Here is a 26,045-nt window from a genome sequence, read left to right as displayed (position 1 = left end):
AAAAAAGGAATTGCTTCAGGAAACCGCTCTGACAGCTTCCTTGTTGATGAAAAGTGTCATATGCAGGAAAAATGTGTCACTTGTTACTGACAGGTCTGAACAAAACAGAAGGTTGAAAAGGAAAAATGTAATGAAACTGTAAACCAGTCTGACTGCCCGGTGATAACAATGAAAATCAATTATAATTACTATCCAGGAACACAGCGACCTTCAGCACCGTTATCTGTCTGAAAGGATTAAAAAAGAGAAAACCTGCAGTGAAACGTTAGACATAGAAACGTATGGTCACACTTCTTTTGGTGCTAACTTTACTGCATATGAATTTCACTTAAAGTTCCAATATTTTAAAAAGAGTGCATTGAAATGAATCATACAGCAACTATTTCTAAAGTTTACAGCAGTCAATTAGTAGCCAATTGCAACAATACTTAACCGAATGACAAATGCAGTCTTAACACGCTTTGCAAAATATTTTGTTAGAAGAAGAACACAGAGTTGTTTTCTAACCACAAGCTGTTTTCACTCACAGACAACATGAACTAGAAAAAATGTGTCTGCTGTCGCTACAACAACCTTCATTTACTGGCCCGATGTTCTTTCTGCGTGAAGTAAAGCAGCATATTATCAACTTTAACACTTCGGCGAGCCTCATGATGCACAGTTTTTATGTTTCAGTACCATGGACAGTGACAGGCTCTCCGATCAATCCTTTCAGTTTTTAAAAAAAACAAATAAACAAGAAATATAAACTAAAACAAAAACACCCTCCGGAGCTGAAAACTGAAGCCAATGTGGGAGCTGCAAACAGTGCAGTTCCTGCATGAGGCCCTTGTGCACACGCTTACTGACACTACATGGGAGTGTCTCAAACATACTGGATTACATAACCTGCTCTAAACTCATAACAATTTAAAAAAATAACACAGAAACCAAACAAAGCGAGCTAAAATAAACTAAAACAATTCCCACGTCAAGAACTGAGGTCTGACGGTTGACTGGGTGTCTCATAAAGCCACATCTGATGACCCTCCAACGCATTATTGGAAAGAACTGCTTGTTTCTGTGTTAGCAGATCACTTGCAGATCCTTTTCTCTTTTTCCCCCAATTGCGGCCTCGCACTCATTTCCCCCCCTTGGAAAATCTTCCCCTTTGTTCTCTCTGCGGCTCTCTCCATCTCAGCCCATCATGAATGCTTTTGCCTCACTCACCCGGTCTCCAGGTCTCACGAGCGGTTCTTGTTTGGTTCCCAGTTTGTGCAGCAGATTGTACGCCACCTTCACACTTCTGGACCACAGTTTACCTGCAAAAACATTTAAACGGTGACGTCACACAATAGCTCGGGCAGACAGATAAAAGGTGAAGCACGTCTTTGAGAAACGGTTTGAAGTGACCGATAACAAGTTCAAGATGTTGTTGATGAAATACGTCCTCTAGAGATCAAGAGGTGGACTGTCAGGAAGCCTTTCTGTACCCAATAAAAGCATGAAAGAAACATCTCTGTGGGAACAGAGGATGACAACATGAGCCCCCATATGTAACAAATTACAGCACTGATATGACACGTGATTTTTAAAATACTTTGAAGTTTGACGGTACACCTTGTGGGCGGACTGCTATGAAGGTAATCGTATAGATTTCATAACATCCAATAAATCAAATGCTCCTCGTGGCTTTGGTGTAATTGGATCCATGCAGGCTGATACTTTGCAGTTATGGTCAAAGCCTCGGGACATTAAAGGAAGTCATGTAGGCTGCATTAGGATGACACTAAACAGATAAAGAGATTCAGTGTCTAGATAAGTGCAGCTGTTACTTTAAACTTTAGGTAGCACAAACCAAACGCTTACAAAGCAGTTTAAAAATACTTTCTTCTTACAGAAGGTGTCTGTCAAAGGAACTTTCAATCTCCCTGTAAATATAAAGTTATTAAATATTATCTGATCTTTCTGATCGGTTTCATTTTCCCTGGCAGACTGCCGCTCTGTTCATTAATGCAGTAACTCACAACAATGGAATCAATTTCCTTCCTATTTCTTTTTCCCCCCCTAATTCAGACTGGCAGATGCAGATATTATGCATGGGCGATCCAGCATGAATTCTTTCTTGTTTTTTTTAATGCTAAATGAGTTTTTTTTTCCTGGTGTTTGTCTGAACTAATGAAATGAAGAAAAGCTTTAGGATCCCAGGAGGAAAACAGACAGTTTGGACCACAAAAAGCAAAGTTAACTGCAGACAAACATCAGCTACAAACATAATTTCTTAAAAGCGAAGCACCCTATGTCCCGTTGTTTACAGGTGATGTCAGGAAAGCTTGTTGGAGAAAATTATAAACGAACTTATCTACTGGTGGACCTGTGGACTTCTATTTCCTCTGACTGCCTCTTATTGATTTTGGGATAAACTAAGGATCTGAACCAATTCCCAGTATGAGATAAACATAATGATGAATATAATGATTCTGGACTGTGAAGAATGCACAGCTTCTCTCTGCTCTAGTAGAGAGAAGCTGTGCATTTTTGGACTGGAGTCCAAAAATAAGAAAGCTGAAACTCAGCATGGAAGTTATGAAATTTATCATTTATCTTGAAATAAATCCTAAAGATTTAAATATGTCCTCCTAATAAATGCTATAGTACAAGAAAAAAAAAAGTCTATTCCTGTGAGTTCTCATTGGTTGATTTTTTTTTTAATTAAGAAAACTTTAAAGTACTTTTGTTTGGTTCTGTTTTTTTATTCTAGAAAGACAAAGATAATGCAGCAAACTCCAGGGCTTAAAAATGAAGCCAACGTGGGCGTGCAAAAAGATAAAAAATAAAAAGATGTAGTTCCTCTAATGACCACTTGAGGCTTTTTGTACAAGAGCATAAATCCCCACAGACTTCCTGTTAAAATGCCCATCCTTACAGCATAAATATACATGGCTGCAGGCTGTGTGGTGAATTATAACTCACCAATTTAAATGTTATTAAAATATGAAGATTGCTATTGTTAGCTCATAACACCCTCATCGTAATATGATCCTTTCTATACTTTGAAAAAACAAACTTGAAGGAGGCCAAACTGCTAACTTTGGGACTTCAAATCGGTCCAGAAGCGAATGTATGATGTCCTGATGGTTACGTCCCTTTTTTATATACAGTCTATGGAGAAAACATTATTATTATTCAGCTAAAGAGTTCAAAGTTCCATATTTGCTCCATGAGATTGTTAAACATACTGTTTACTACCAGTAGCGCTGCCTCTAAGTAAAGGATTAAGTGGAGACATAAGAAAAGATGATGAGCTAACATCTGCAGACAGAACTCTGGTGCTTAAACAGGATTTGTATTTCTTGCAGAGAACACTCCAAACAAAAGCAGATGGACAGAAGGGTAATCAAAGGAAGACATCAAAGCGAGAGCATCCCAAACACAGAGAAATAAAAAGTTTACGCTTCCTCTGCACGCTGAACACAAATCCGTGCAGATTTATCGATAATGTGATTTGTTGGAGAATAACACCACAGGATCAAAGCGTGCCGAGAAACTTCTCGTCTATTGAAATAGAAATATGTCTGTCTCCTGCCTCTTACGTGGGGTTATCTGCAGTGCAGAGCGGTGAGGGTTGAGTTTAAGGACAGCCGGAGAATTCTGTATCATGAATTCTCTCTGTTCTCCAGAGGCGGAGGACGACTCGAAAGGAAGATACAAAACAAGTTTGTCTTTGTTGGCCGACATCAAAGGGAAGACACGACAGGAATGAAAGATGCGGCAGACATGGAAAGAGAATGGCTGAACTTTAGATTCAGCACTGCACTGCACACACGCACACATAATCTCACCGTGTTTTTGTCTCTGGTGGCGGTCTCCGAGCGCTGGCTGAAGACATTTCACAGTCTGGTGAGCGCTCATATCGCCTCATCATCGGCAGCGAGCTCGCTCCCCACGAATCAGTTAGTTCAGTCACACACACGCAAATAAACACACAAACACACACACACATCCAGTGCCAATTTGAAGCACCTGCAGTAAAGTTGCCGCCTATTCATGTTAATCCTGCGTGAACTCATGCGTGCGACAAAGGTGCTCGAGCGCCATCAACATCAGCAGAGATAAGAAATGACACTTAGGCGTACTTCAACTTCACCTGAGAATCTTTAGATACCGTCATCATTTTGAATCAGAACACAACGAGGCCTCTTACTGAGAAACACTGGACTGGCCACTTGTTCTGATATGACCCATTTAAGGAGTGTTGCCATTTAAAAAAGAAATAGGTGTCAGGTGATGGGCTGGGTGGACAAATACATAGTGTTGTGCATATTATATTGATCCGATTCCAAGTGAAGATAGATATAAAAATAATGGCACGGCCAGGTGTACCCCTCAGCCTCCTAACAGATTTGTTGCATTCACAAGATTTTCAGAAAACTTGACCTCTGACCTTGAATTTGAGATTGAGGTCGCCGCTTTGCTCTCAATTTCACATACTAGTGCAGGGGTGTCAAACTCCTGTCCTCGAGGGCCGATGTCCTGAAATGTTTAAATGTGTCCCTGCTGCAACACACCTGAATAAAATTAGTAGGTCTTTGGCAAAACTCTATAGAACTTGACTGCATGCTGAAGTGGTAACCCCTAACCCTACTCAAGTAAATGTGTTTGGAAAAATGTAGTTCTAAAAGTACTTTTATTGCATCATGTTAACTCATGAGCTGCTGTAACACAAATCAAATGGCTGAATTGCCACATTGGCAGGCAGTCAGTCTACAGAATCTTACTAATGACCTACTAATTGTATTCAGGTGTGTTGCAGCAGGGACACATGTAAAAGTTTCAGGACACCGGCTCTCAAGGACTGGAGTTTGACACCCGTGTACTAGGGCAGCGGTCCCCAACCCCCGGGCCTCGGACCGGTACCGGTCCGTGAGTCGTTTGGTTTGGAGTTGAGGCTCAGGTGTGAAATGTATAGTTTTCAGGCTTTTTATCGGTTTTCAGCGTTATTTTGTTATCGTTTTTATCGCTTACTCGGTTTTCCTTGGTCTTTTCACGTGTGTTATGAATGAATCTTCTTTTTTTCGGTACCGGTACTAGTTTTATTTTGTTGTATTTATCCGTGACACCTTAAAGGCCGGTCCATGAAAATATTGTCGGGCATAAACCGGTCCGTGGCGCAAAAAAGGTTGAGGACCGCTGTACTAGGGTGTCCGTGTTGCCCGCCTGTCTACCTGCCCGGCAGGGTGACAACAACACCCCATCAACCTTTTACAGCTGAGGGGGCAAAACAAGCTTATGTAGGGCAGAGCAGTGTGTGTTGATTTATGAGATGAATCATTATTTTGAAGCACCTGCTTTTAATGACCACTTAATCATTGTGATTTACTGAGATTACTATGATTATTTTCCACAACAACTTTTTAGCGTTTTGTCTATTTTGGAGACTTTTTTTTTTTCTCTAAAGCCCTTCGGTTCAAATTCTGTTTTTTTAAATTTGTGCCACAGGATATAAACAAAAGACATGACAGTTCAGATATTTTTCATAGTTGATGGCTGAATTTTTTTTTCCCATTTCCATAAAAAGAATTTATTCAACACAATTCAGTGGACTGCATACTGAACAGAAACAATGTATCAATCTTATCGCGCTAGTATCGGTCCAATACCAGCGTTGGTATCAATGCTATCGGTGTTTGGATATATCCACCTCTAACACAAACACCCAACTGAAATTTAGTAAAGCCCGAAGGCTCAGTAAAGATTATGGACAAAATTATACTAGCATGCTTTAGTCTACTCATTATTGTAATATACTGACTATTTTAGACTTAGAGACGGAGGTTTTTACTTGTTATGAAACCTCTTCGTTGTCACTGGGGGGGCACGCTGCAGCTTTAAGTAAAAGATCTGAGAGCTTCTTCCAATTCATTTGGGTGCATGCCTGTGTGATGCTGGGTATGCGTGGTGTGATGTGTCTGGAGTCCTCTCAGTGTAATTTCATTCTCCCCTCTGTACAGCTGGGAGGTTTGACTCTAAATTCATGAGGACCCTGAGAGAAGCAGCTCTGTTCACGGCAGCTAAATTTCTTCATACCCTCCGGACCTGAAGTCGTTTTCTCTGCTGCTGTTTGGGAGATGAATAACTCGGTCGCCTTCAAGCGAAGAACAAGAGAACTTGTTCCAATTTGGGTGTAGATTTAAACTGTGGCATTGAGCCGGGGGACGACGTGATGGGATTCAGCTGCAGCGAATGTGTTTAGGGAGCTGGGACGATGACAGCGCTGGGGGCCAGAAGGCTGTTACATGTTTGGTATCGGGTTATGTTACTGTTTACTTTGCAACATGTTCTCATTTATGGCTGCTAAAGACTTGCTTTAGTTAATGTTTACGTTATGCTGACCGACTCGAGGCTAAATAGGATTTGTATTTCTGCAGGACGCACTGTGGTCTAGCACTGCTTGCTTCTGCAAAAGCAAAGATCGGTGTCCATAACCATTAATGTTTGAAACAGAGCACCAAAGTCAGCCGAGTCTGTGTACAGAAACTAATACTAGAGGGCACAGAAGGAAGGTTTTCATATTTTTTCAAGAAGCTGTGCTGAAAGTCGCACAGGAAACAATTCATCTTAAAACATTTTCTCAAAGTTTGAACCTTCAGGATAAAAAAACTTTTCCACCCTCTATAGCAGAGCAGTTTTCTTTTCAGGCATCTTTCTTCACACTTGCTAATGTGCTTAGCACCCTGTCTGGCTGCCATTAGGGGAATTATGCTCACACAGCGGGTGTTAAACATTGTTTGGTGCTACACTTAATCAGCTTGGAAAAGCCACCATATGTGCCGAAAACAAGATGCAGTTCAAAGAAAAAGAAAAACCCTCTTTTATGCACATATTACAAACATTTTTTGTTCTCTTTCATCGTGTGTTATGACAGTATTTTGAAGACTGGTTGCTAGGACGATTTATTTGTGGTCATGTGAGGCGTCCGATGTTCATTTTGGATTTTCGTCGTCACGCAAAAATATTTCAACCCTTTTTCCTTCAGCTCAGATCCGAAGACTTGACCTTTGGGATGACATGCCGCGATGCAGGATTTCCAAGACTTACCATATGTGAGGACGTAGAGCGGCTTGCCGTTAGTATCCATGGTAGTGAGACACGGGGCCTTCGGAGAGATGGTGCCCCACCTCTGAAGGGCTGCCTCCAGAGAAGGGGGCCAGTTGGTCACCACGCCCAGCTGCTCACCCCGCATGGGTACCATCTGTGCCCCTTCAGCCTTGGGCTGGTTAGGGTCTGGCTGTTGGACTGCAAGTGGGCACGAGAAAACAGAAGAAGAAAATAAATTTTAGTCATTTTTACTTATAATATGTATAAGATTGATTTAACAAGCACCAAAAATACTCACTAAAATATCTTTTAAATGTTTGTTTAAATTACAGTGACCAGTTATTTTAGGAAATAAGGTGGAGAAAATATGGTCACAAATGCATTCTGCAGCATGGTAACGAGGCCAGACATACACCCAGTGCCACATGAGGAAAAACTGGAAGACCTGCTACAGATGGTCAACATCGTGAGGTCAGTCTGGATTTACAGGAAGAGACGGATGAGTCCGCCTGAATCTAGGAACTTTCCTAAGAGGAACGTTCCTGCCCACTACTGTAAAACGTTTTAAAGGCAAACGGTGGTCACGTCAACCACGTCCAAAATATTCACCCGACCATCAAACCACCACAAATGAACTATTTTCTCCCATTTAAGTCAAGTTTCCTAAAATAATCAGTCCAGCTGTTCAGGTCACGGTGAAATTAATACATTTATGTTTCTTGGTTCTTTACGATCTGCAACTTTTATTGCAGATTACAGGACATCAAATATCTTTAACTTTGCTTTTATGCTTTTTTAATAGATTGAAAAGACATAATGTCAACCAGCGACCTTTTACATGAACAATATGACAAAGCTGATATTAAATTAACCCGTATAAATCGATAGAATATCATAATACAGAATTGTTTATTCTTATGAGTTCACTGTATTATACAGCCATGTAGAAATGTGCGTGTTAGGAATAATGAAACATTTACTGCGTGTCACCACTGCTGTAAGACAGAAAGTTCACAGGAAAGAGCTTTTAATCAAGCAAAACGCCCTGCTAATGAATTTCAACGACATACTGAACCAAACCGAGTCTTTCCAACATTTGCTATTCATGCTTAAATTATGAATTAACTTCTGGCTCTGCAGCGTTTGATGCTGAAAACAGAAGGAAATATTCATCAGTTAGACTCTGCTTTGTCAGAGGAGACTTTAGGGAATGAGGTTTAGTCATTTGTCTGCATAGATTATTTTTCAAAAGTTTTAGCAAAATATATGTTTTTACCACCACTCAACTTTAGGTCAACACTGAAAGAAAGACTGGCAGAATCATTGTAATGTTACGTATTTGTTTTAAGCCTGGAGATTTGCATTTTGGCTCCAGCTGTGTTGGGGGGGAGCCAAAATATCAGGATAGGCTGGAGTACCAAGTTATCAGCTAATGCTAACAAGCTAGGTTAGCATAAACTGTATGAGTGCATCACACAGGCACATGCTAATTAACATGCTAATTAGCTCCAAGTAATATACAAATAATAACTACAGTTTCACTCACTCAACTGTTAGACGTCAGGGAATCACCCAAAAAGCCACCAATATAAGAAGATAAGCTAAGTAGCCTAATTTAGCCCCTAACCACGCTACCTAAAGACTGGTTGGTGACACCCCGGCAACCACTGGTCATTAAGGAAAAATGTGTAATCTCTTGGCTGCTGGAAGAAACTATGAGAAGTCTGATGCAAAGTTAACGTTTCCCTTTTGGAAAGTTGTTGCAATGGTAGGGGACAGCTTTTACTTTGAAGGTTCTCCATTTCCAGCTTGTGTTGCATAGGTTTCACTACTGCTCAGCGAGTGTTTGCAGACAAGTCAGCACCTTCCATGCAAAATACACCAAATCACTGCAATCTGGTAGCAATCAAAGCATTCACAGGGAGGTTTTTGGTGCAGCATCCTCTTTGAGAACAACAGCTAGCTGACCACCCTCGATGTTCATATCCCATCTTCTAATGTGGATGAGGGGGTGGTCTAGGCACCAGGGGGCAACCAAGTCTTTCCTTAATTGGCTTAACACATTTTTGCAAGAACATGAATCAAAATATACAAAAACACGTATTTTCAAGTATTTTTAAGAGTGAAAAGAGAAGCTGTTACCCTCCAAAAGCTCTTCAAAGTCATCGACGAAAAACTCTCTTAATGGCGGCCGTTTGGGTCTCTTCAGAGTGTTGACGAGTTGCTGTATTTTGGCTGAAACTCTGCTGCTGACTGGAACACCTGTGGAGCGTGAACAAACACACAAAAAGACCACACGTTTTAATCCAAGTCGTAGCTTAGACTTTCTAATTGCGCTTTCACAGGTGCACACGTGAAGTAGTCGCTGCTTTCGGATTCCACTGAGCAGCCCACCGTTTCATCCGTGATAGAAAAAAATCCCCAAGTTTTAACACTACACTGAAGAGCCCTCGAGTGAGCAATCATGACAGCTGCCGTACAAAATGACACTCAAAATGCAAAAATAGCGTATGAGATGAGGTGTGGGCTCAAATTGCTCTTTCATTAAGGCCATTTTCAAACCCACAGAGTTTGTAGCCTTAAGACAAAGAAGGAAAATGAAAGTCTAAATGTGGATGTAAACAGATGTACTGGCAGACTTGGTTTGGGCTGCAGGGTGAGCCAAAGACAGACGTGATGTTGTTAAGATTATTTCGTCTGTGTGTGAAGGTAAAGGAGCGCTACTCAGTGAAACTCGAATACTTTTGTTTTCACCCTCCGCAGTCCTCGGGTGCTTATGCTGTTTTTGTTTGCCTTTTCTCTCGTCAGGCTTTTCTCAAGCAACTGAACACAAAGGAAGCGTCTTTTTTCCATCCCTGGCTGTTTCACATTTATCCAGTCAAAAGATGCAACATTTAATTCATTGTACTTATCCTTGCAAAAGACCACTGCACTGTATGAACTGCCGATGTTAGTGGTTAGCTTGCAACACTCACACCAGCTGTGCGTGCGTGGGTGGATGTTAATGTACATTCATGTAAAACTCAAACTGCGACTGACCTCAGCAGCTCACCAGGAAGTACATTTCTTTCACCCAAACATTTTCTTCTGCCCCTTAAAACGTATTAAGAACATGCATAAAATGCACGTTAATGTTTGGCGGTGCAAATTTTAATCCACCCACACATGCTGCACACGTGCTCCACATTTCAACATAAAGCGGGTGAAACAGGGCGGGAATGAAATGGTGAACGACAGATGCATGTCGCAACAGTGACCGACGAGGCGCTGCAGACGAAAATGAAGCACGACAAGAGGAGGTACAGTATTTGCTTTACCCAGAAAAAGGACTCTACTCTCATTCATCTGATAAATTATATTTTGTTTTCAAATTTGGGGTTTCTAGATACCAGGATCGCAAGATCCACTCGATCCACTGCATACTGCAAATCTCATGTTTTATACTGTACTTCAGCCACCTGTCCAAGTGTATCCTGTTTTTTGCCCAATGACAGCTGGGCTGGGCTCCCTCTGCAAACCTGAACTGCATACGTGGTTAAAACAATGGACGTCTGGATAAATGTACACAAGTTACAAAAAGGAAAATACCCTTCAAGGATAAAAAAGCCTTAAAAATTAAATATAATACTTTTTTTTTTAAAACTACCACAGGAAACCCTCTAAAATCAAATGCTAAATCCTCAAAAATCCAAACACTAAGTATTAATGATGAAACATCTTTCGACTAAAGCTCATCTTTGGAAATAAAAGTCTGCGCAGCCCGACTGGAAGCAACACAATAAAAAGTGTTATTTCAGATGAAATCCTGTCTACTTTGTTGCATCTCTTCCAACCAAACATCCCGACAGGGCCCCGTGTGCAAACTCTGGCATCTGATCTATCAAACCACTTCATGCATTCAGCATCTCGGCCCGCGGCAGCATCCAGTGTATTGTCTGATGAATAACTCAGTCTGCTGGAGCCTCGCGTCCCTCCAGAGAAGGAATTATTGAACTACGAACCAGCAAACTGCCAACCTCTGTCATCTTTGAGGTCTCTGCAGAAATCTGTGGATTCATCTTTTGCAGTGCTAAAAGGCATTACGAACCAAATCCGATCCCCCGCCACGTCTGGACTACAAAGAGCTGGTTTATATAACCATGAATGAAGACAAACTCTTTGTTGGATTTTGCTGATACAGTTTGTGTTGTTTAGACTACAAGATTATACACCTGCCTGTGATAAGAAGAAGAGAAACACCTGCAGAAAATTATTACCAATGAACTTTTTTGGTTTTACTTTTGCAAGAAAAATTAAAACGAAAACATTGAAACACAAAAGCAACAAAAAACACAATAAAAGCCTCACATGAATCCAAAGTAACAAAACATTCTAGCCTTCAGCTCTTCTTCTCTCATCATGATCAGGATGTTCTTCACATCCACTAAGACAGAAAATATGATGCATTCCCCCAAAGAAAATGCGACACAATCAGAGAATTTCACCTTGAAAAACACGAGCAACTGTTCATATTTGCCAGTCTTGACTCACCGTCTCCAGTTTCCATCAGCTCCGCGTTGCCGTACTTGGGCGTCTGTCTTTGGGCTGCGGTGCCAGCGCCTGGGGCTCTCTCCACCTGGATGGCGTCGGTCGCGGTGGTGTTGGCGGTATTGTTGGTGTAGCCGGTGACATCTGGAGGGGCAGAGTGGTTCTCTGGGATGTGAGAAAATAGGGAGGCGGGTTACTACCCTCACACATCCTGCTGTTACTACACTCTAAATGTCGATCAGAAACCCAGCACAACCCAGTAAATTATAAACATATCTGCTGGATGACAGACTAAAGAAGTTTCTACTTAAATGAAATTGACACAAGAAGTCAAAGATGAAGATGAACATCAGTGAAACTGCATTAAAGCAGCTGAGGTGTCGATCGAACGGTTAAACAAAAAGTAACTGATGAAATAAAACGTTGATTAACCGATAACGACTGGAGACAACTGAAACATCGGCTGAATATTAATAAGTGTTGTGCATGCAGAAAGGACATAAGGTGTCAGTTAAGTTGTAAAGACTGAAAGCAGCGGAGTCGTCAGTTTAAATGTCGGTTGAATCACCAGTTCTTGAGCCAGCAGAGGCGAAACATCAGTGCCTGAAAACAGCTGTGGCTTCAACAGGCTTTCAGACAGGAAGTGACACAGACAGTCAAAGAAATTCAGATAATTAACAAAGTTAATACTTTTGATATTTTAGTCTATTTTACTAAAGACGGTTCCATAACCTATTGTCTCATGCAGCAAGGCAATAAAATGATTTCTAGTAAAATTCTTAAAGATATGTGGATAAAAACACTATTGGAAGCCACAAGAGAAAGAAAATTAGGAAGAAATTCACTGACTTCCAAAGAATCTTTAAAGAAGAATCATATCGGGGGCTTAAAGATGTGACACACTTCAAAAAATAGAGCAAAAATCCACCAGAACCACCAAATCCCTCCAGAATCTCCCAATCATTCCTCACTGATCGCTCCACAGACCGCTCATTTCACCACCACCTCCCTCTACTGCAACATCTGCCTCTCTCTCGAGCAAAAAAAAGAAACAAAAAAGACTCCATTTCCATCAACACCCACATCATACCGTTCATTTCTGGTTGTTTTTCACCCTATTTTGTGCTGCATTTAGATACTGCTTCAACCTGTCTGCTGTGCCTAATGTTTCAAAGCACATAGCATTCCTTAAATTCTTCGAATTTACCTCTTTTATGAGGCTGGGATGCAGTTCAGCAACATCAAACGCTGTTTACTGTTCTGCCCGAGGGCTTCTTTACTTTGAGTGGTCGAAGCATGAAATGATGATAGCAGGAGGATGCGCGGTGAATCTAAATTGGGATGTGTGTAGGTATATCCTTACGTATCCTTTACTGTATCTCTGCACTGAGTCAGAGTGCCCACTTCAAGTTAATCCAATAGAAAGCCATCCCCACAAAGCCAAAAGTAGGTTTGTGGTTCTACGCATTGCTGTTTTTGCTGCGTTATGTGCGTCATTTGCATTGGGTTACCACTGCATTAACATTTATAGCACGCTGAGATTGATCTTGTAGTCTTGGGTTTCAGAGTTGCAAGGTTCCCTAATGTTCACTGTGGGTCATTTTTGGCATTTAGTGCTTCGTGCATTTGGAAATCCCTCCAGCTTCTCCTTATCGGGCCTCCTGTAAGGTCAGAGGTCAAGTGCAGATGTAGAATAACAATCACAGAGGTAATCAGGATGCAAAGTGCATTGAAACATCTGTAGGGTGCGTCTTAGACATTAACCACTCTCTGAGAATACTGGGACACTATCCAACCATTGAGTCCATCTCGGTTATATTTTAGTGTTGAACAAAACACACTTAAACCCTTTAAGTTTGAAACACAGCTCAAGGGAACTAAAAGTCGTCATTTCAAATTTTACCTCAACTTCAGAATAGCAGGACTGAAGGAGCACCTCTTTGCTTAACTTCTAAAACACCCTCAAAGAGAGGTCACCACTTTGGATGATTTATATGTGAACGCTTGCCTCGCTGCTCCCATTCACAGCTTCCCGCATGATGCACCGCTGCTTCAGTCAAGGACCAGAAGACAAAGGAGATCAAACTACTTCACGGCTTGAAGGTTCCTGCTGTGAAAAGGCAGCAGAGCGAGTCATGACTGAGGGGTCCTGTTCACACGTGCTGCTCATGTTAAGGTAATTCATTCCATCACGTGCCCACGATTAAACTCACTGAGATGTTTCGAAGGATGCTCATTTCGTCACTTAGCATCTGTTTCGGATGATGAGACGAGGTTGGGTTTCTGGCTTCACATCATTGTGTTTTATTCTAATGAGAGCTGTCAGCATTGACTTGCATTATTCATTTGGCTTTGATTAAAGGTCTATTGGCTCCATCCACCACCAACTATATACAACTTTACATTTGCTGTTCTCTGTAAATGAACTTTCTGTATGTGGATTCACTCCTTGTGTTTTTATTATGTAATGGCATTGACTTGTGTTCTTCCTTCCCACTGTCGCCAAGTGTTTGCTCATGTCAGAGCGTTGCAGCATCTTCTCTTATGGTGTAAAACACTTTGAAGTGACCGTTGTCAGCTGGTTCTACATAAATAAACCCACAAGAATTGAAGAGAAGCATTTCACAGATTCAGTCATTCATTTAGTGCCCCATCTATAGCCTGTATTTGTTTACATTTCTTTAAACTGGTGAAATGTGAATAGGTTGATTTAGCCATTATCATTTTCACGTCTACATGTCGATACTGCAAAAATAAAGGCAGTTCTGATGCATCTTTTCCCAGTTGTTTATTTGTGCTTATGTCTCCTTTATCCAGAATAATGAGGTGAATTACCAATGACCAAATTAAATATTTAATTCACAACACAATGTTAATCATTTTAAGCTCTAACGACTTATGCTAAACGTAAAACACCAAGAGCTTACTCATTTTGTTTTTTTTTATTTGGTTCTATCCATTTAATGTCACGACTCTTTCATGTGTTCGAACAAATAAAGCCGAGAGCCGCTGAGCTCAATATGAAGTGAAAGGCTTGGAAAGACTGAGAAATATAAGTGCACAGTGAGAGAACGGCAGGGATGATTTCTAGCAAAGCACTGAGCCCAAGCCAGCTGGAGAGAAACTGAATTCTTTATCCAGACATGGACTGCATATCAACAATGCAGCTCCCAGCACAAGCATGCTAATTACTGTAGCACGCTGTCTCTGCAACATCTGGGCTGACGGTTTGAGCTACACATATATTCTCTGTAGGCACTTGTTGTGCAGCATCTGTGAGAATATGTGTGTGTGCATGCACGCACACATATTTGCACCTCCGGTGACCTCATCAGGTCGTCTTTATGAAGACCTGAGACAGAGCTGAATATCATCACTGGCTAAGGATGAGGATGAGGACGATGATGATGATGAATGCCTCATTCACTGCTGGAATATCCATCAGAGAGGCTGAGGCTGTTTCAGGGACAGGACACTTTAATGTGCGGGCTCAAGGATCTGTGGCTGGTAGTTTGCAAGCCCCACAATTGAAAATGTCTCCATCAATTTCTGTGAATCTTGTTGAAGCATTACTGTGGATAAATGTGCTTCACAAGGAAAAGTTTGGGATTGTCTTTCTTTCTCTTGAAAAGGAAGTACCCTCGCTATAATTTGTGTCCGCTGCCTATTTACACTGGACGAAAACGTTTAATTATTCAAGCATTCTTGTAAATCCATCTTTGAGTAAATAAATGCATGATTTTTACAAAAAGTTCCAGCATAGTATTTCTAATATATTTCTTACAAAAAGATAAAACCAAGCTGTTTATGCTGGATCAATAGAACTCAAACTGCACTGCAGAAACAGGCTGATTTGGGGCTTAACGCAGTGAATGACAAGAAAAATACCAGCCTTTGTTTGTTTTTGAAACAACTTTGTGTTTGCAGGGGGTAATGGGATGCTTTGGTTCTTTGTAACACCAGTGACCACTGGTGTTTCAGGCACATCTTAAAACTGGTTTATATTTTATTTTGTTAGATGATTTGGGGACTATGCCTGATATTTCCCCACTGTCTTACAAGCGAGCAAACCCATTGAATGAGTGAGAAACATACTAACAAAAGTCTAAGTGTAGGTTTCATGCAAAATAAATCTCGGACTGGTTGTTTGGTACCGGGCCGCGAGAGTTTAGGCTCGGGTGTGAAATTTATGGTTTTCAGGGTTTTTATCGTTATTTTTTTTTTGCGTTTTTAGCGTTAACTTGGTTTCCCTGGGTCTTTTCCCATGTGTTATGAATAAATCTTTTTTTTGGTACTGGTACTGGTTTTGTTTTGCTGTATTTAGCCGCAACACCTTAGAGGCCGATCCATGAAAATATTGTCAGAAAAAGGTGCAAAAAAAGGTTGGGGACCGCTGTTCTAAAGTATTCCAGTATATTTACCTTAGATCAGCTGATCTACGTATGCAGAAGAACACAAAATTTTATTTACCATCTAATCCTGACTCATTGGCATATTAAAGAAGTTTCTGTTATTGCATCGTGTGTGTAAATGCCTGCTCTTCCATGTGAAGCTGCAGCTCTCCTGCACATATGTAACAGTCAACAGGCTGCTGCAAACCTCAGTAAACACATTTGTATGATTCGTTTAAATACTCTCCTCCCAAAATTTACAAACACAAATACATGTGCATGTCCACACTGATACTTTTTTCCTCCCAAGCACCAGAAGAAAGCTGCTGAATTGCCCCATGATGCTTTTAATTTTATATTTTCTTCGATGGGAATTTTACTATTAAAGCGATTTAATTGCCGATGATATCCAGCTATATCTTTTCATTTAAACCAAGTGAATCATGAGTTCAACATGAGTAGCATCCATGTTAAACACATCTCTAGATCTTTTTTTCCACCTAAGAAGTATTAATACTTTTAGATGCACCGTTTAAGAGAAGCTGGAGGTGCTCGTTTATCTCTAACAGCTACTGTAATGCACTTTTTTACTCAGTCAGTAGAGCAGCCCTCAGCCATGCTGCTGCTGGATTACTCTCAAGTAATAGGTTAACCAGACGATCTCATATTACATTACAGCAGTTGTTCCATAATTTATAATCTGTGGAGTAGCTTCGATTTGTGTTTTCATCACTGCTGAATTTGCTTTTATTGTTTGTGCTAATAAAGAGGCAGAAACTCGGGCCAGGCCACAGTCAGGGAGCGCTCCTTAGATAAAATAAAAATAGAAAACTAATGAAAAGCCTAATTAAGAAATAAAACCAACGTGTGCCATCACGACAGCTTCGATGGACCTTTGCACTGATTCTCCAGGTTTCTGGAGCTGCAGAGGAAGGAACGCTATTCGTCTCCACGATGGTGGTGGCGGAGAGACGTCAGTCAAAAATCACTCGCAGGTGTTTAATAATGATTCATGTCACTATTGTAGCTCATTAACTTTGTCTGCTCTCTCCCACAGTTTGTGTTTTGTCCTGTTTGTTCTCTCTTTGTTTTGGTTTCTTGGTCTTTTCTTTTCTCTGACTCCTGGCTGCCTCTAAATGGCGTCCCCTCCTCCAGTCTGGATATAGGGGCGTTCTTCCTCCCCGCTGTTGCCAAGTTCCTCTACAGGATCTTTAGGGTTTTCTCCCCCATATTGAATGCAAAGCAACAGATTTTTTTTAAATAAATTGGCACTACATAAATGAGTAACCGAATAAAACTAAATGTAGGATCAAGATGTGAATCACTTCCTCATCTCATTCATCGTGGCCATCATGTTGTTCCCAAACTGTTTTCCTCTTCCCTTAGAGACCACCGACCTTCCCCTTGCAGATATACAGCACTGGCAGGGGGGCTAAGCTCCTGTTAAATCCCAGTCGGCCTCATCTAGACGCCTTAATCACATTGAATATGGGAACTATTCCAGAGCAGTGTTAGTGGATTCAAAGTCTATTTTTAGTTTTTGACAATGACAAATGGTTAATTAGAGGTCTGTTCTTAAAGTCTTTCTTCAAGTGACTGCTCCTTGTTTGCTCCACCATGGATAAGTGTATTTTCTCTGGCAGTCCAACAGGAATGGTGCAAGGAGTCACTTCAGTAAATGAGCGCATCATCCTGTGCTGCTGCCGTTTTACATGCCAGGCACTGAGTGGTGCAAAGCAGGAAGCGTCTTCAGTTCACAACTCTTGGCTGTTACATGTCGTGCTGGTTTCTTTGATATAGTATCTATGATTTGAGGTAGCAGATTGCGAAAAATACAACACGAAAAAAAATTACAGACAAAAACTAAAACAAGGAAGCGGACGGGCAGCCTGCATTCCTCTACCATCTGCTTTCTGGCCTAGATGAAAAGCTGCTTTGAAAGCAGATTGCCTCTGGCTGAGAAAACAACTAAAATCATGCTGCATAATTAGGCAAATCAATAAAAAACGACAAACAGAAGAACCTTGAAAAGAGGAAAGAGTCACACAAGCTGCTATCCAGCTTCTTTAAAAGCATTGTTGATTTTCCTCATCAACAATTCACACTTTCAAAAGCTGTAAGCACAGCCTTTTTTCAAATCCACACAAACAAACTGCTTTCATGCATCTACCACAACAACTCAATGCTACTCCTATCAAGGTTAGCATTGATGGTTTCTCCTCTGCACTTATACAACATGGCTAGGCACAAATTTAATTAGCGGGGAAACAACTGAGGAGGGGCACAGCTCGAACAGCAGGCATATGATGGAGGGCACTGTGGAGAGAAGGTTAGCTGAAAATTATGAGGGGGGAAATACGACATCCCTGTTCGTGCCAAGGGATGGCGGGAGACTGACCCTCATTCTGGGCTCTCCACCAGCCATGCTCCGATTGAAACTTACCGGAGCGTCGTGGACCAGAGTTTCCATTCTCTATCATACCAGCTGGCACTGCCCTCCTCCTTCTCAAGGAGAGGTGGCTTAAAAGGCCTGCATGTGAGGAACAAGAAGGGAGGGGAGTCTTTAAAAGTGGCATCAATCGCAAACCTCTGGTCTTTGTTTTTGACACAACACAGCACATCAACGCAAAATCTGAGTTCACAGATTAAACTGTAACTGGATAATGTGAAGATTCCCCACGGTGAGGCAAGAGTGTTGTGGGAGCAGGAGAGTGTTTTCCACGGGACTTTACAAAAAGAAGCCAAAATAGGAAAACTCTGGTGAGGAAAGAAACTCCTGACGTAAGCTGTGTGCGTACATGGCTTTTAAATTCAAAGAAATTATATCTGCTGTTGGTTCTCAACAGTGTGCAAGGCATTAAAGCACTCAGCTGCACACAGCTGGATGTTCTGTGAGAAATGCTCCATCAGGCTGTAGTTTTCATTTCAGCTATTTTGGTGCTTTGTGTCACTGTGAATTATGACACTCCAGACCAAACCGGTTCCACTGAAGCTGCAACATTTTTACAAACCAATTCTGGTTCATCTGTTTCACTCAACGCTCCGCTTTCGTCCTTCTCATTCTGCGTCGCCGCCATGCTTTACCCATATTCTATCGCGATCTTTCATTTTCTTATCATTGCCTAACACTGTACCGGTATTTTTTCATAAATACACGAACAAGATTCCTGTTAAATTACAATAAAGTAAAGAATGTGCACCTATAATCTACAAAAACAATTTCTTACTATAAAAATATTACAGCACTATACTCTATAGAATATAAACTTCATTACACAATATTGCCAGATGGTTGCTTCCGATTTTACTCTTAATTTATTGTACCTACTCCAATTTTAATAAACAGTAATTGCAGGTATATCTGTACTGTATTATATATAACTATATAATAGAGGTGGGAATCACCATACATCCCACGATACGATATTATCACAATACTTAACGCATGATACGATATTATTGCAATTTTTTAAAATATTTTGCGATATTCAGATTCTGTACATAAAGGTAAGCTTTATCAATATTCATTTTATCTAATATCAAAGTCTCGCACTCAGTCTTTCTCTCATTTCAGTTTTATTGTTGACAAACTGAACGGTTTGTATTACAGTCTAGTCCAACTTAACTGAATGCAACCATCTGGTACAATTATAGCTATTCTGAACTATGCAATTTATGAAAACTATGCAGCCCCTTCAGCAACTGAAGAATTTGAAAGTAAATGAAAACTAAATATAATTTTACATTAAATAAAAAAGTTTTAAACTTAATTAAAATAAAACACGTCTTAAATTAAAAGAAGTAAACTGTCATGTTTGTTGCTGCCAAAAAACAAGTTAAACACATTTGGACAGTGAAGGAATGTCAGGATCCTTGCTCAGAAAAAGGATCAACGTGCTCTGAGCACAAAAACCTTTTTTGTAACAAAATATCGATTTCTGCTGTCCCTGTATCGATACATTATTAGCAAACAAAATATCACGATACTACACAGTATCGATTTTTCCCCCCACCCCTACTATATAAGCATATAGGCTACCCTCTTCTCCTGCTGCTTGGACAGCAAAATGCTGCTGTATTCAACATTACACACAGGAACAGCAACCACATACACAAGCACAGACACACAGGTTCTGTACAGGAGCTGAACTCAGCCCAGAGTCAACAATAACAACCAGATCGTCTGCGATGATCCTGTGAAAAAGATCTGCAGGCTGGAGGAAAATGTGGAGAGATGAAAGGAGCGATGACCAATTGGGGAGATATGAGAGAACAAAAAGTTATCATCACAGGCAAACCGAGCAGTTCTGATAAGAGCTGAATAAAAAACAAGGGGGGGGAATGATTCTGTTCATAAACTCTCCTAAGATTTTACACACACACACACACACACACACACACACACACACACACACACACAGATCTAGGCTGTGTTGGCCTTGAGCGAGGAAACGAGAAGCAGAGCTTCAACCCACACGTGTGCACACCGCTCAGGATTTCCTCTGTGATAAACATGAACTCTGTAACTTCACAAAAGAACAGGCTCAATGAAACTTTACACCAACCAGCTGGAAAAATTACAACAACATGATGTGATGTAATGGAAATCCGCAACTCTCAGGGTTAGCTATGCAACCAAAGACGCTGCCCAGGACTCAACTGCCTGTCAGCAACAGGCCTCTGTATACCAGCCACAGTACAGACTGGGAGGAAGTCAAAGTCATCGATTAGAAGTAAAAAACAAACGGAGGAATGTTCTCATCACCTGAAACGAGACATCGCTGACTGTAAGTGCGTTTCCATCTATTGGTTTTATGCACATTTTGAGGTTTGACTCTTATTTTAATCTTTTAAATGATCTCAGAAGAATTAGCACCACCAGCTGTTTATAACAAAGCATGGTTGTGGGCGGAAATCTGGCTAAAATGTGGGCAACATTTGGATGCAGTTTGTGCCTTTTGCTAATTGCATTATGCGCAACGATGCCAAGGCTTCATTCCAGCCATGAATATTTATGTAACCGGGGTTTATAAATACAAGAAAACCTGTAGTCATTCATCATCCCTTAGCTGTGAGTTCCACGTTTTCTGTATTCAGTCCACAGAAAGAGTGTGAGTGAAGCAAGAAATGAAGCAGCAGAGATACCTGACAGGTAGTAAATTATCAGTTCTTGCAGACAAAAGTCTTTGCTGTGGGTATAAAGCCCTCAGGGATGGTGACAAAGACCGAAACACAATGACTCTCAACTGGGTCACGTACCCACCTTTATTCCTCACACAGGCCATTATTGCTTTGATGGCTACAAATGCACAAATGCATACATTTTATTGTGAGGCAAGAGGTCACACACGTAATTGCAAAAGCAAGGCACACAACTGCAGCAAGGGCAGGAAAATACATGCCCGGACCCCTGAGACAAACTCTGATACCCAAAGAGGGGGGAGAGGGGGCTGTAGTCTATTCCAGCTACTACAGGACGAGAAGTGGGTACACCCAACATAACCCCACCAACTGCACCAGTCCAGAGCCCACACAGACACAAGGAAAACATGCAAACTCCACACAGAAAGGGCCCGGCCAGCTGCTGGAATCAAACTCAGGACCTTCTTGCTATGTGGCAACAGTACTAACCACCGTACCAACAAAAATACAAAATACAGCTCACACGCAAACAAATTCAACTAGGGCCAAAGTGAAGGAATGAAGGGAGAAAAAGAATGCAGAAACAAACTCACGGGGAAATGGCTGAAAGTGCGACTGCGGTTCAAAGAAGACCTGGCAAAGCAAGAAAGAAAAGCATGGGAGCAGATATATACTGGGGGAGTGCCCGGCTAATTAGAAACAGACACGGCAGAAAATAAAAACACAGGAAGGAGAAGAGCTAAACAGGCCTGCTCGGTTATGATGAAAATCATTGAACAGTAGTAGAGGATTTATTAAACTTTTTTTTTTTTAAGGGCGTCGTCCCATCAGAGCAGCGAAGGAGCTGGATGTAGGAGGAGCTGGCGGGGGGGGACTCTGTGTCTGCCGGTGCATTATCTTCAGAGCTGGATACCAGCCGTGCCAGCGTGAAAACAAACCTGTCTCCGCCAGAGCATTCAGTCCTCGGCTGTCAGGGAAATGCACAAATGGGTTTCTGTGGCAGCAGCGAGCCAGTTTTTCACTTTCATGTTTGCGCCGTGTTTTCGACATGAATTGAAGCTGCTGGAAACCAACTTCCACCCTGCTGTAGCGCTGGCAGAATGTCCTGCCCTCCCAGTTTTGCAGGGAAACGGTGTGCTGGGAAAATCGCATTCAGTCCTTTGGCAGGTATGCTTAAATACTTTGTGTGAAAATTCTCCAGACAGGAAGAAGAAAGAACAGAAATGCCCACTAAATAACATCGTCCCAGCATCCTGACAGGTCACAATGAATTTCTGATTGATGAATGGTCATATTTGCTTCTCCTGCTGAGGTTTAAAACACATTCCCATTCTCAGGATAGTTTGTACAGGCTAGCAAGCCTCTGCAGGGCCTTGATCCTTTTGAGACGTATTACTAAACGTTCTCAGAAATACTTTAAATAAGCTGTGATGGTTATTTTTTCATCATTTAATTTAAAATGATAAACTTCATTTTCTTTTTCCTTTACATGTAATATACTGAAGCATCTTTTTTGTTTTCATTCAGATGATTTTGGTTCATATTTCATTAAAATAAGAAATCCAGTGCCTCTAATTATTAGAATATTTCTTAAGATCCTTCAAAGGAAGGTTTGACAATATAGATGTGTCCAGTTTCATTTCATTTATACACTCAGTACTCGGTTGAGGCTCCATTAACAGAATTACTGTATCGGTGTAGTGGTGTGTGGAGTTGATCAGGTCAGGGTGTGTCTGCTGAGGTGTTACTGACGTCCAGGTTGCTTTGATAGATCCTCCCTCGGATTCAGACCAGGCGAGTTAGCCCAGCAATAACACGGTCAGCAAACCATCCATATGCAAAAAGTTCATCATCAGCTGGAAGCAGAAAGAGCTCCAAAATCTTCTGGTTGACTTTAGAGTTGATAAAACAGCATGGAGCACCAACAGCACCAACTCTTCACAGACTGTGGAAACTTCACTCTTCAGACTTTAACATCGTAATTTCAAAATAAAATACAAAACTGACTTTAATCTGAAAAGAGGACTTTGAACCACTGAGAAACAGTTCAGTCCTTTTTCTCCTCAGTCCAGATAAGATACTGTGACGGTGTCTCTGCTTCAGCAGTGGTTTGATATCAGGACTTTGTTTGGACTTGTGTGTAGTGGCTCTGAGATACTGACACCAGCCTCCGCTCACTCAGCTGAAACTCTCCAAAGTTCTTGAATCGACTTGTCATCACAATCCTCTCAATGCTGCGGTCATCCCGGTTGCTTCTGCACCTTTTCCTACCACAGTTTTCCCTCCCAGTCAACTTTCCGTCGATATGCTTCGATGCGGCTGTGAGCGGCCGGCCTTTTCACCAACCTCCTGTGGCTTTCCCTCCTTGTGGAGGATATCTGTCAAGTCAGCAGTTTTCCTAATGTCGTGGTAGCTGGTATGGTCTGGATCGAGAGATACTGGTAATTACAATTCAAACAGTATGAATACCAGTAACTACGTTACTTCCTTCAGTTTATCGTGTTGGTATGGCAGAAAAAAATCAGATAAGTAGAAATAAGAACAAAAGCATGACACATCCTGGTCTCATGGTTTGATTCCAGCTGTTATCTGGCCGTTGGCACATGAAGCATGAGGATCATCAGTATAACGGTGTCTTTAAATGTGTCAAAAGGAAATAAACGGAGACACTGCAAAAACTTACTGATGAGACAGATTTTGTTAAATCATTACAGAATGTGCTGAGTTTGTGCAGGCGTCAAGGTCACGAGACTCAAAAATATTTTTCAATGAAAGTATGAAAACTGAAAAAGGAGCAGTAGGGAGGGAAAGCGCAGCAGAAACAAAACAAAAAGAGAAAACTGGCTGTCAGGAGAATGACGGCAGAACTGCCACAAACACACACAGTAAGTTACAAACTCAAAGAACACAAGAAAAAAGGACCTTGAGCTGAACACTGGCATCAACATCTTACTGTGAAACGCTACGTCCAGATTCTCTTGGTAGAGAACATCTTTTATTAACTGCTGACTCAGCTTTAGTCAGAAAAAACTACAGGACAGTTTCTGTTTTAAGTTCAGCTGCTGGTTTTTTTTAGTCTGGGATTCAAGGACCTTCAAGGGGTCTGAGGGGGATTTGAGGTCTCCCACAAAGTATTGAATCCTTTATGTTTATTATTCTGTTTATTATTTTATTATTCTGTTCTTGATGAGGTGAAAAAGGGGAAAATATATAAGAAACAGTGCTCTGATGGGAGCTTTAGTTTTTATACGCAGCTGTCTCAGAGTCCATATTGTGCTTTGCATAATAAAATAAACTTTTATTAACTTCTTGGGTTGAAAGATGTCATTTGTACCTGATTAAGTTTCATATAATGTTTAAAACAATGTTTAATTAAGCAATGATCTGGATTAAATGTGTGTGAATATTAACCCTGTCCTGTTTGTCTATTTGGTCCCACATGAAAGACTAATAACTAGAAACTTTGTAACAGTAAGCACACACCACGACTTGGCGAACATAACAAAATTGGACACTTTGGGAAAAATCTAAATCTTAGAGCGGTTGGGTTGTTTTGGTTTGTCCAGAAGAGTCTGATTTCGTTAGGAGTGTCGAGACCTGCTAACAGAAGCTTTGTATTTTTGTATACACTGTCTGGATTAGCTGAAGCTGCCTTGACGAGGGTCTTCCACCTTTGCTAAAGGAGTTTGTAGTTTACTAAAGGTGTCGTGAATAACTGTAAGGCGTCATTAGATAAAGCTGCAAAGGGCCACACAGTGGACAGCTGAATGTAAACCTCTTTGACAGACGTGACAGAAAGCCTGTTTTTTCAGCCTGAGGCTTGAATTCATGTTTAAAAATGTTCCCTTTCAGTTGAAACTGACTTAAACAGCTTTACAGACTCACTGCAGTCGTTGGCCTTCACATTAATGACACAGCGCTAACTGCTAATGATCGTTTTATTTTCCCTGTAGGACGCCGTGTGCCACGCCGAGACCAAAAGTTAGACTATTATGTCAGCACTGCGCCAAGTCACCTACCTTTACTGTGGTGGTGGTGGCGATGGTGGTGGCGGTGGTGGTGCGAGGAGGAAATGTGAACATGCTGGGCCAGCACGTCAGCCAGCCTGCCGGCCGCTGCCCCGCTCCCGCCGCTGCGTGTGGAGGACGAGGACGAGGAGGCTGTTGAAGAGGTGGTGGTGGTGGTGGTGGAGGAGGTGCCGTGGATTGCCCTGCTGATCCAGTGCTCCATGCTTATGCTCCCTTCCTGGCTGGACGAGGTTCCTCCGCCGCCTCCTCCGTCTTCTTCTTCACCTTCTCCTCCCTCTTCTTCATCACCGTCCCCCTGACCTTCGCCCTCTGAGCCTGAGGAGGTGTCTGAGGAAGTGAGAAGATGAGGATGGACATTAGGGTTAAAGTTTTATCCAAACCGTGGAAAAATAAAATGGATCTTTCCAAACAGAGGTGTCGATGTGTAAGCCCTACTCCCCCCCTCTGCGTAAAGTCGCTGCAGGGGAGGAACACAAACTTGTTTGTGGGTGTGGAAGCTAAAACGTGTGTGCGTACACGGGTGTGTGCTTCTGCAAGTTTTGCATGGCATTTCCATAATGCCCACAGCGTTATGAGGCTAGTAGTGGTGATATGAATAACAACAGAAGCTGACCTAGTTCTCACACACACACACACACACACTCAAAAGTACTCGATTAGTGTGCACGTGTGTGTTTTCTCTCAGGGCAGATGCAGAGAGAAGGTAACTGTGCGACTGACGAGGAAAGTCCAACAATAAAAAAAACAAAAAAATTGAAAATTCAAATATTTCAACCCAAGAGTGTTACTATGAGACGTTTGATCTTTTTAACTATAAATGGTTCCTTACCCGATAAAGGGTTAAACTGGTTTGCTGCGCTCCAGTGTGACTGACTTTAGT

At 41.5% G+C, this 26,045-nt stretch overlaps 1 protein-coding gene across 1 annotated transcript in view; it reads right to left on the bottom strand.

Annotated features, from left to right (window-relative positions):
• LOC102210792 (disco-interacting protein 2 homolog C-like) overlaps nt 1-26,045 on the bottom strand; it is a 194,199-nt gene that overhangs the window by 43,446 nt on the left and 124,708 nt on the right. Inside the window, exons 5-9 of the mRNA XM_013915755.1 lie at nt 25,157-25,492; nt 11,608-11,769; nt 9,220-9,339; nt 7,078-7,275; nt 1,210-1,301 (exon numbers count right to left, since the gene is read on the bottom strand). Coding sequence (XP_013771209.1) covers nt 1,210-1,301; nt 7,078-7,275; nt 9,220-9,339; nt 11,608-11,769; nt 25,157-25,492 — 908 coding nt within the window. The remainder of the gene's footprint in view (nt 1-1,209; nt 1,302-7,077; nt 7,276-9,219; nt 9,340-11,607; nt 11,770-25,156; nt 25,493-26,045) is intronic.

This window comes from Pundamilia nyererei, unplaced genomic scaffold, assembly GCF_000239375.1.
Source record: "Pundamilia nyererei isolate P.nyererei 1_Seehausen unplaced genomic scaffold, PunNye1.0 scaffold00358, whole genome shotgun sequence".
NCBI classification, from domain to species: domain Eukaryota; kingdom Metazoa; phylum Chordata; class Actinopteri; order Cichliformes; family Cichlidae; genus Pundamilia; species Pundamilia nyererei.
The sequence above is the reverse complement of the archived record's forward strand: the minus strand, read 5'-3'. Positions and strand labels throughout refer to the sequence as shown.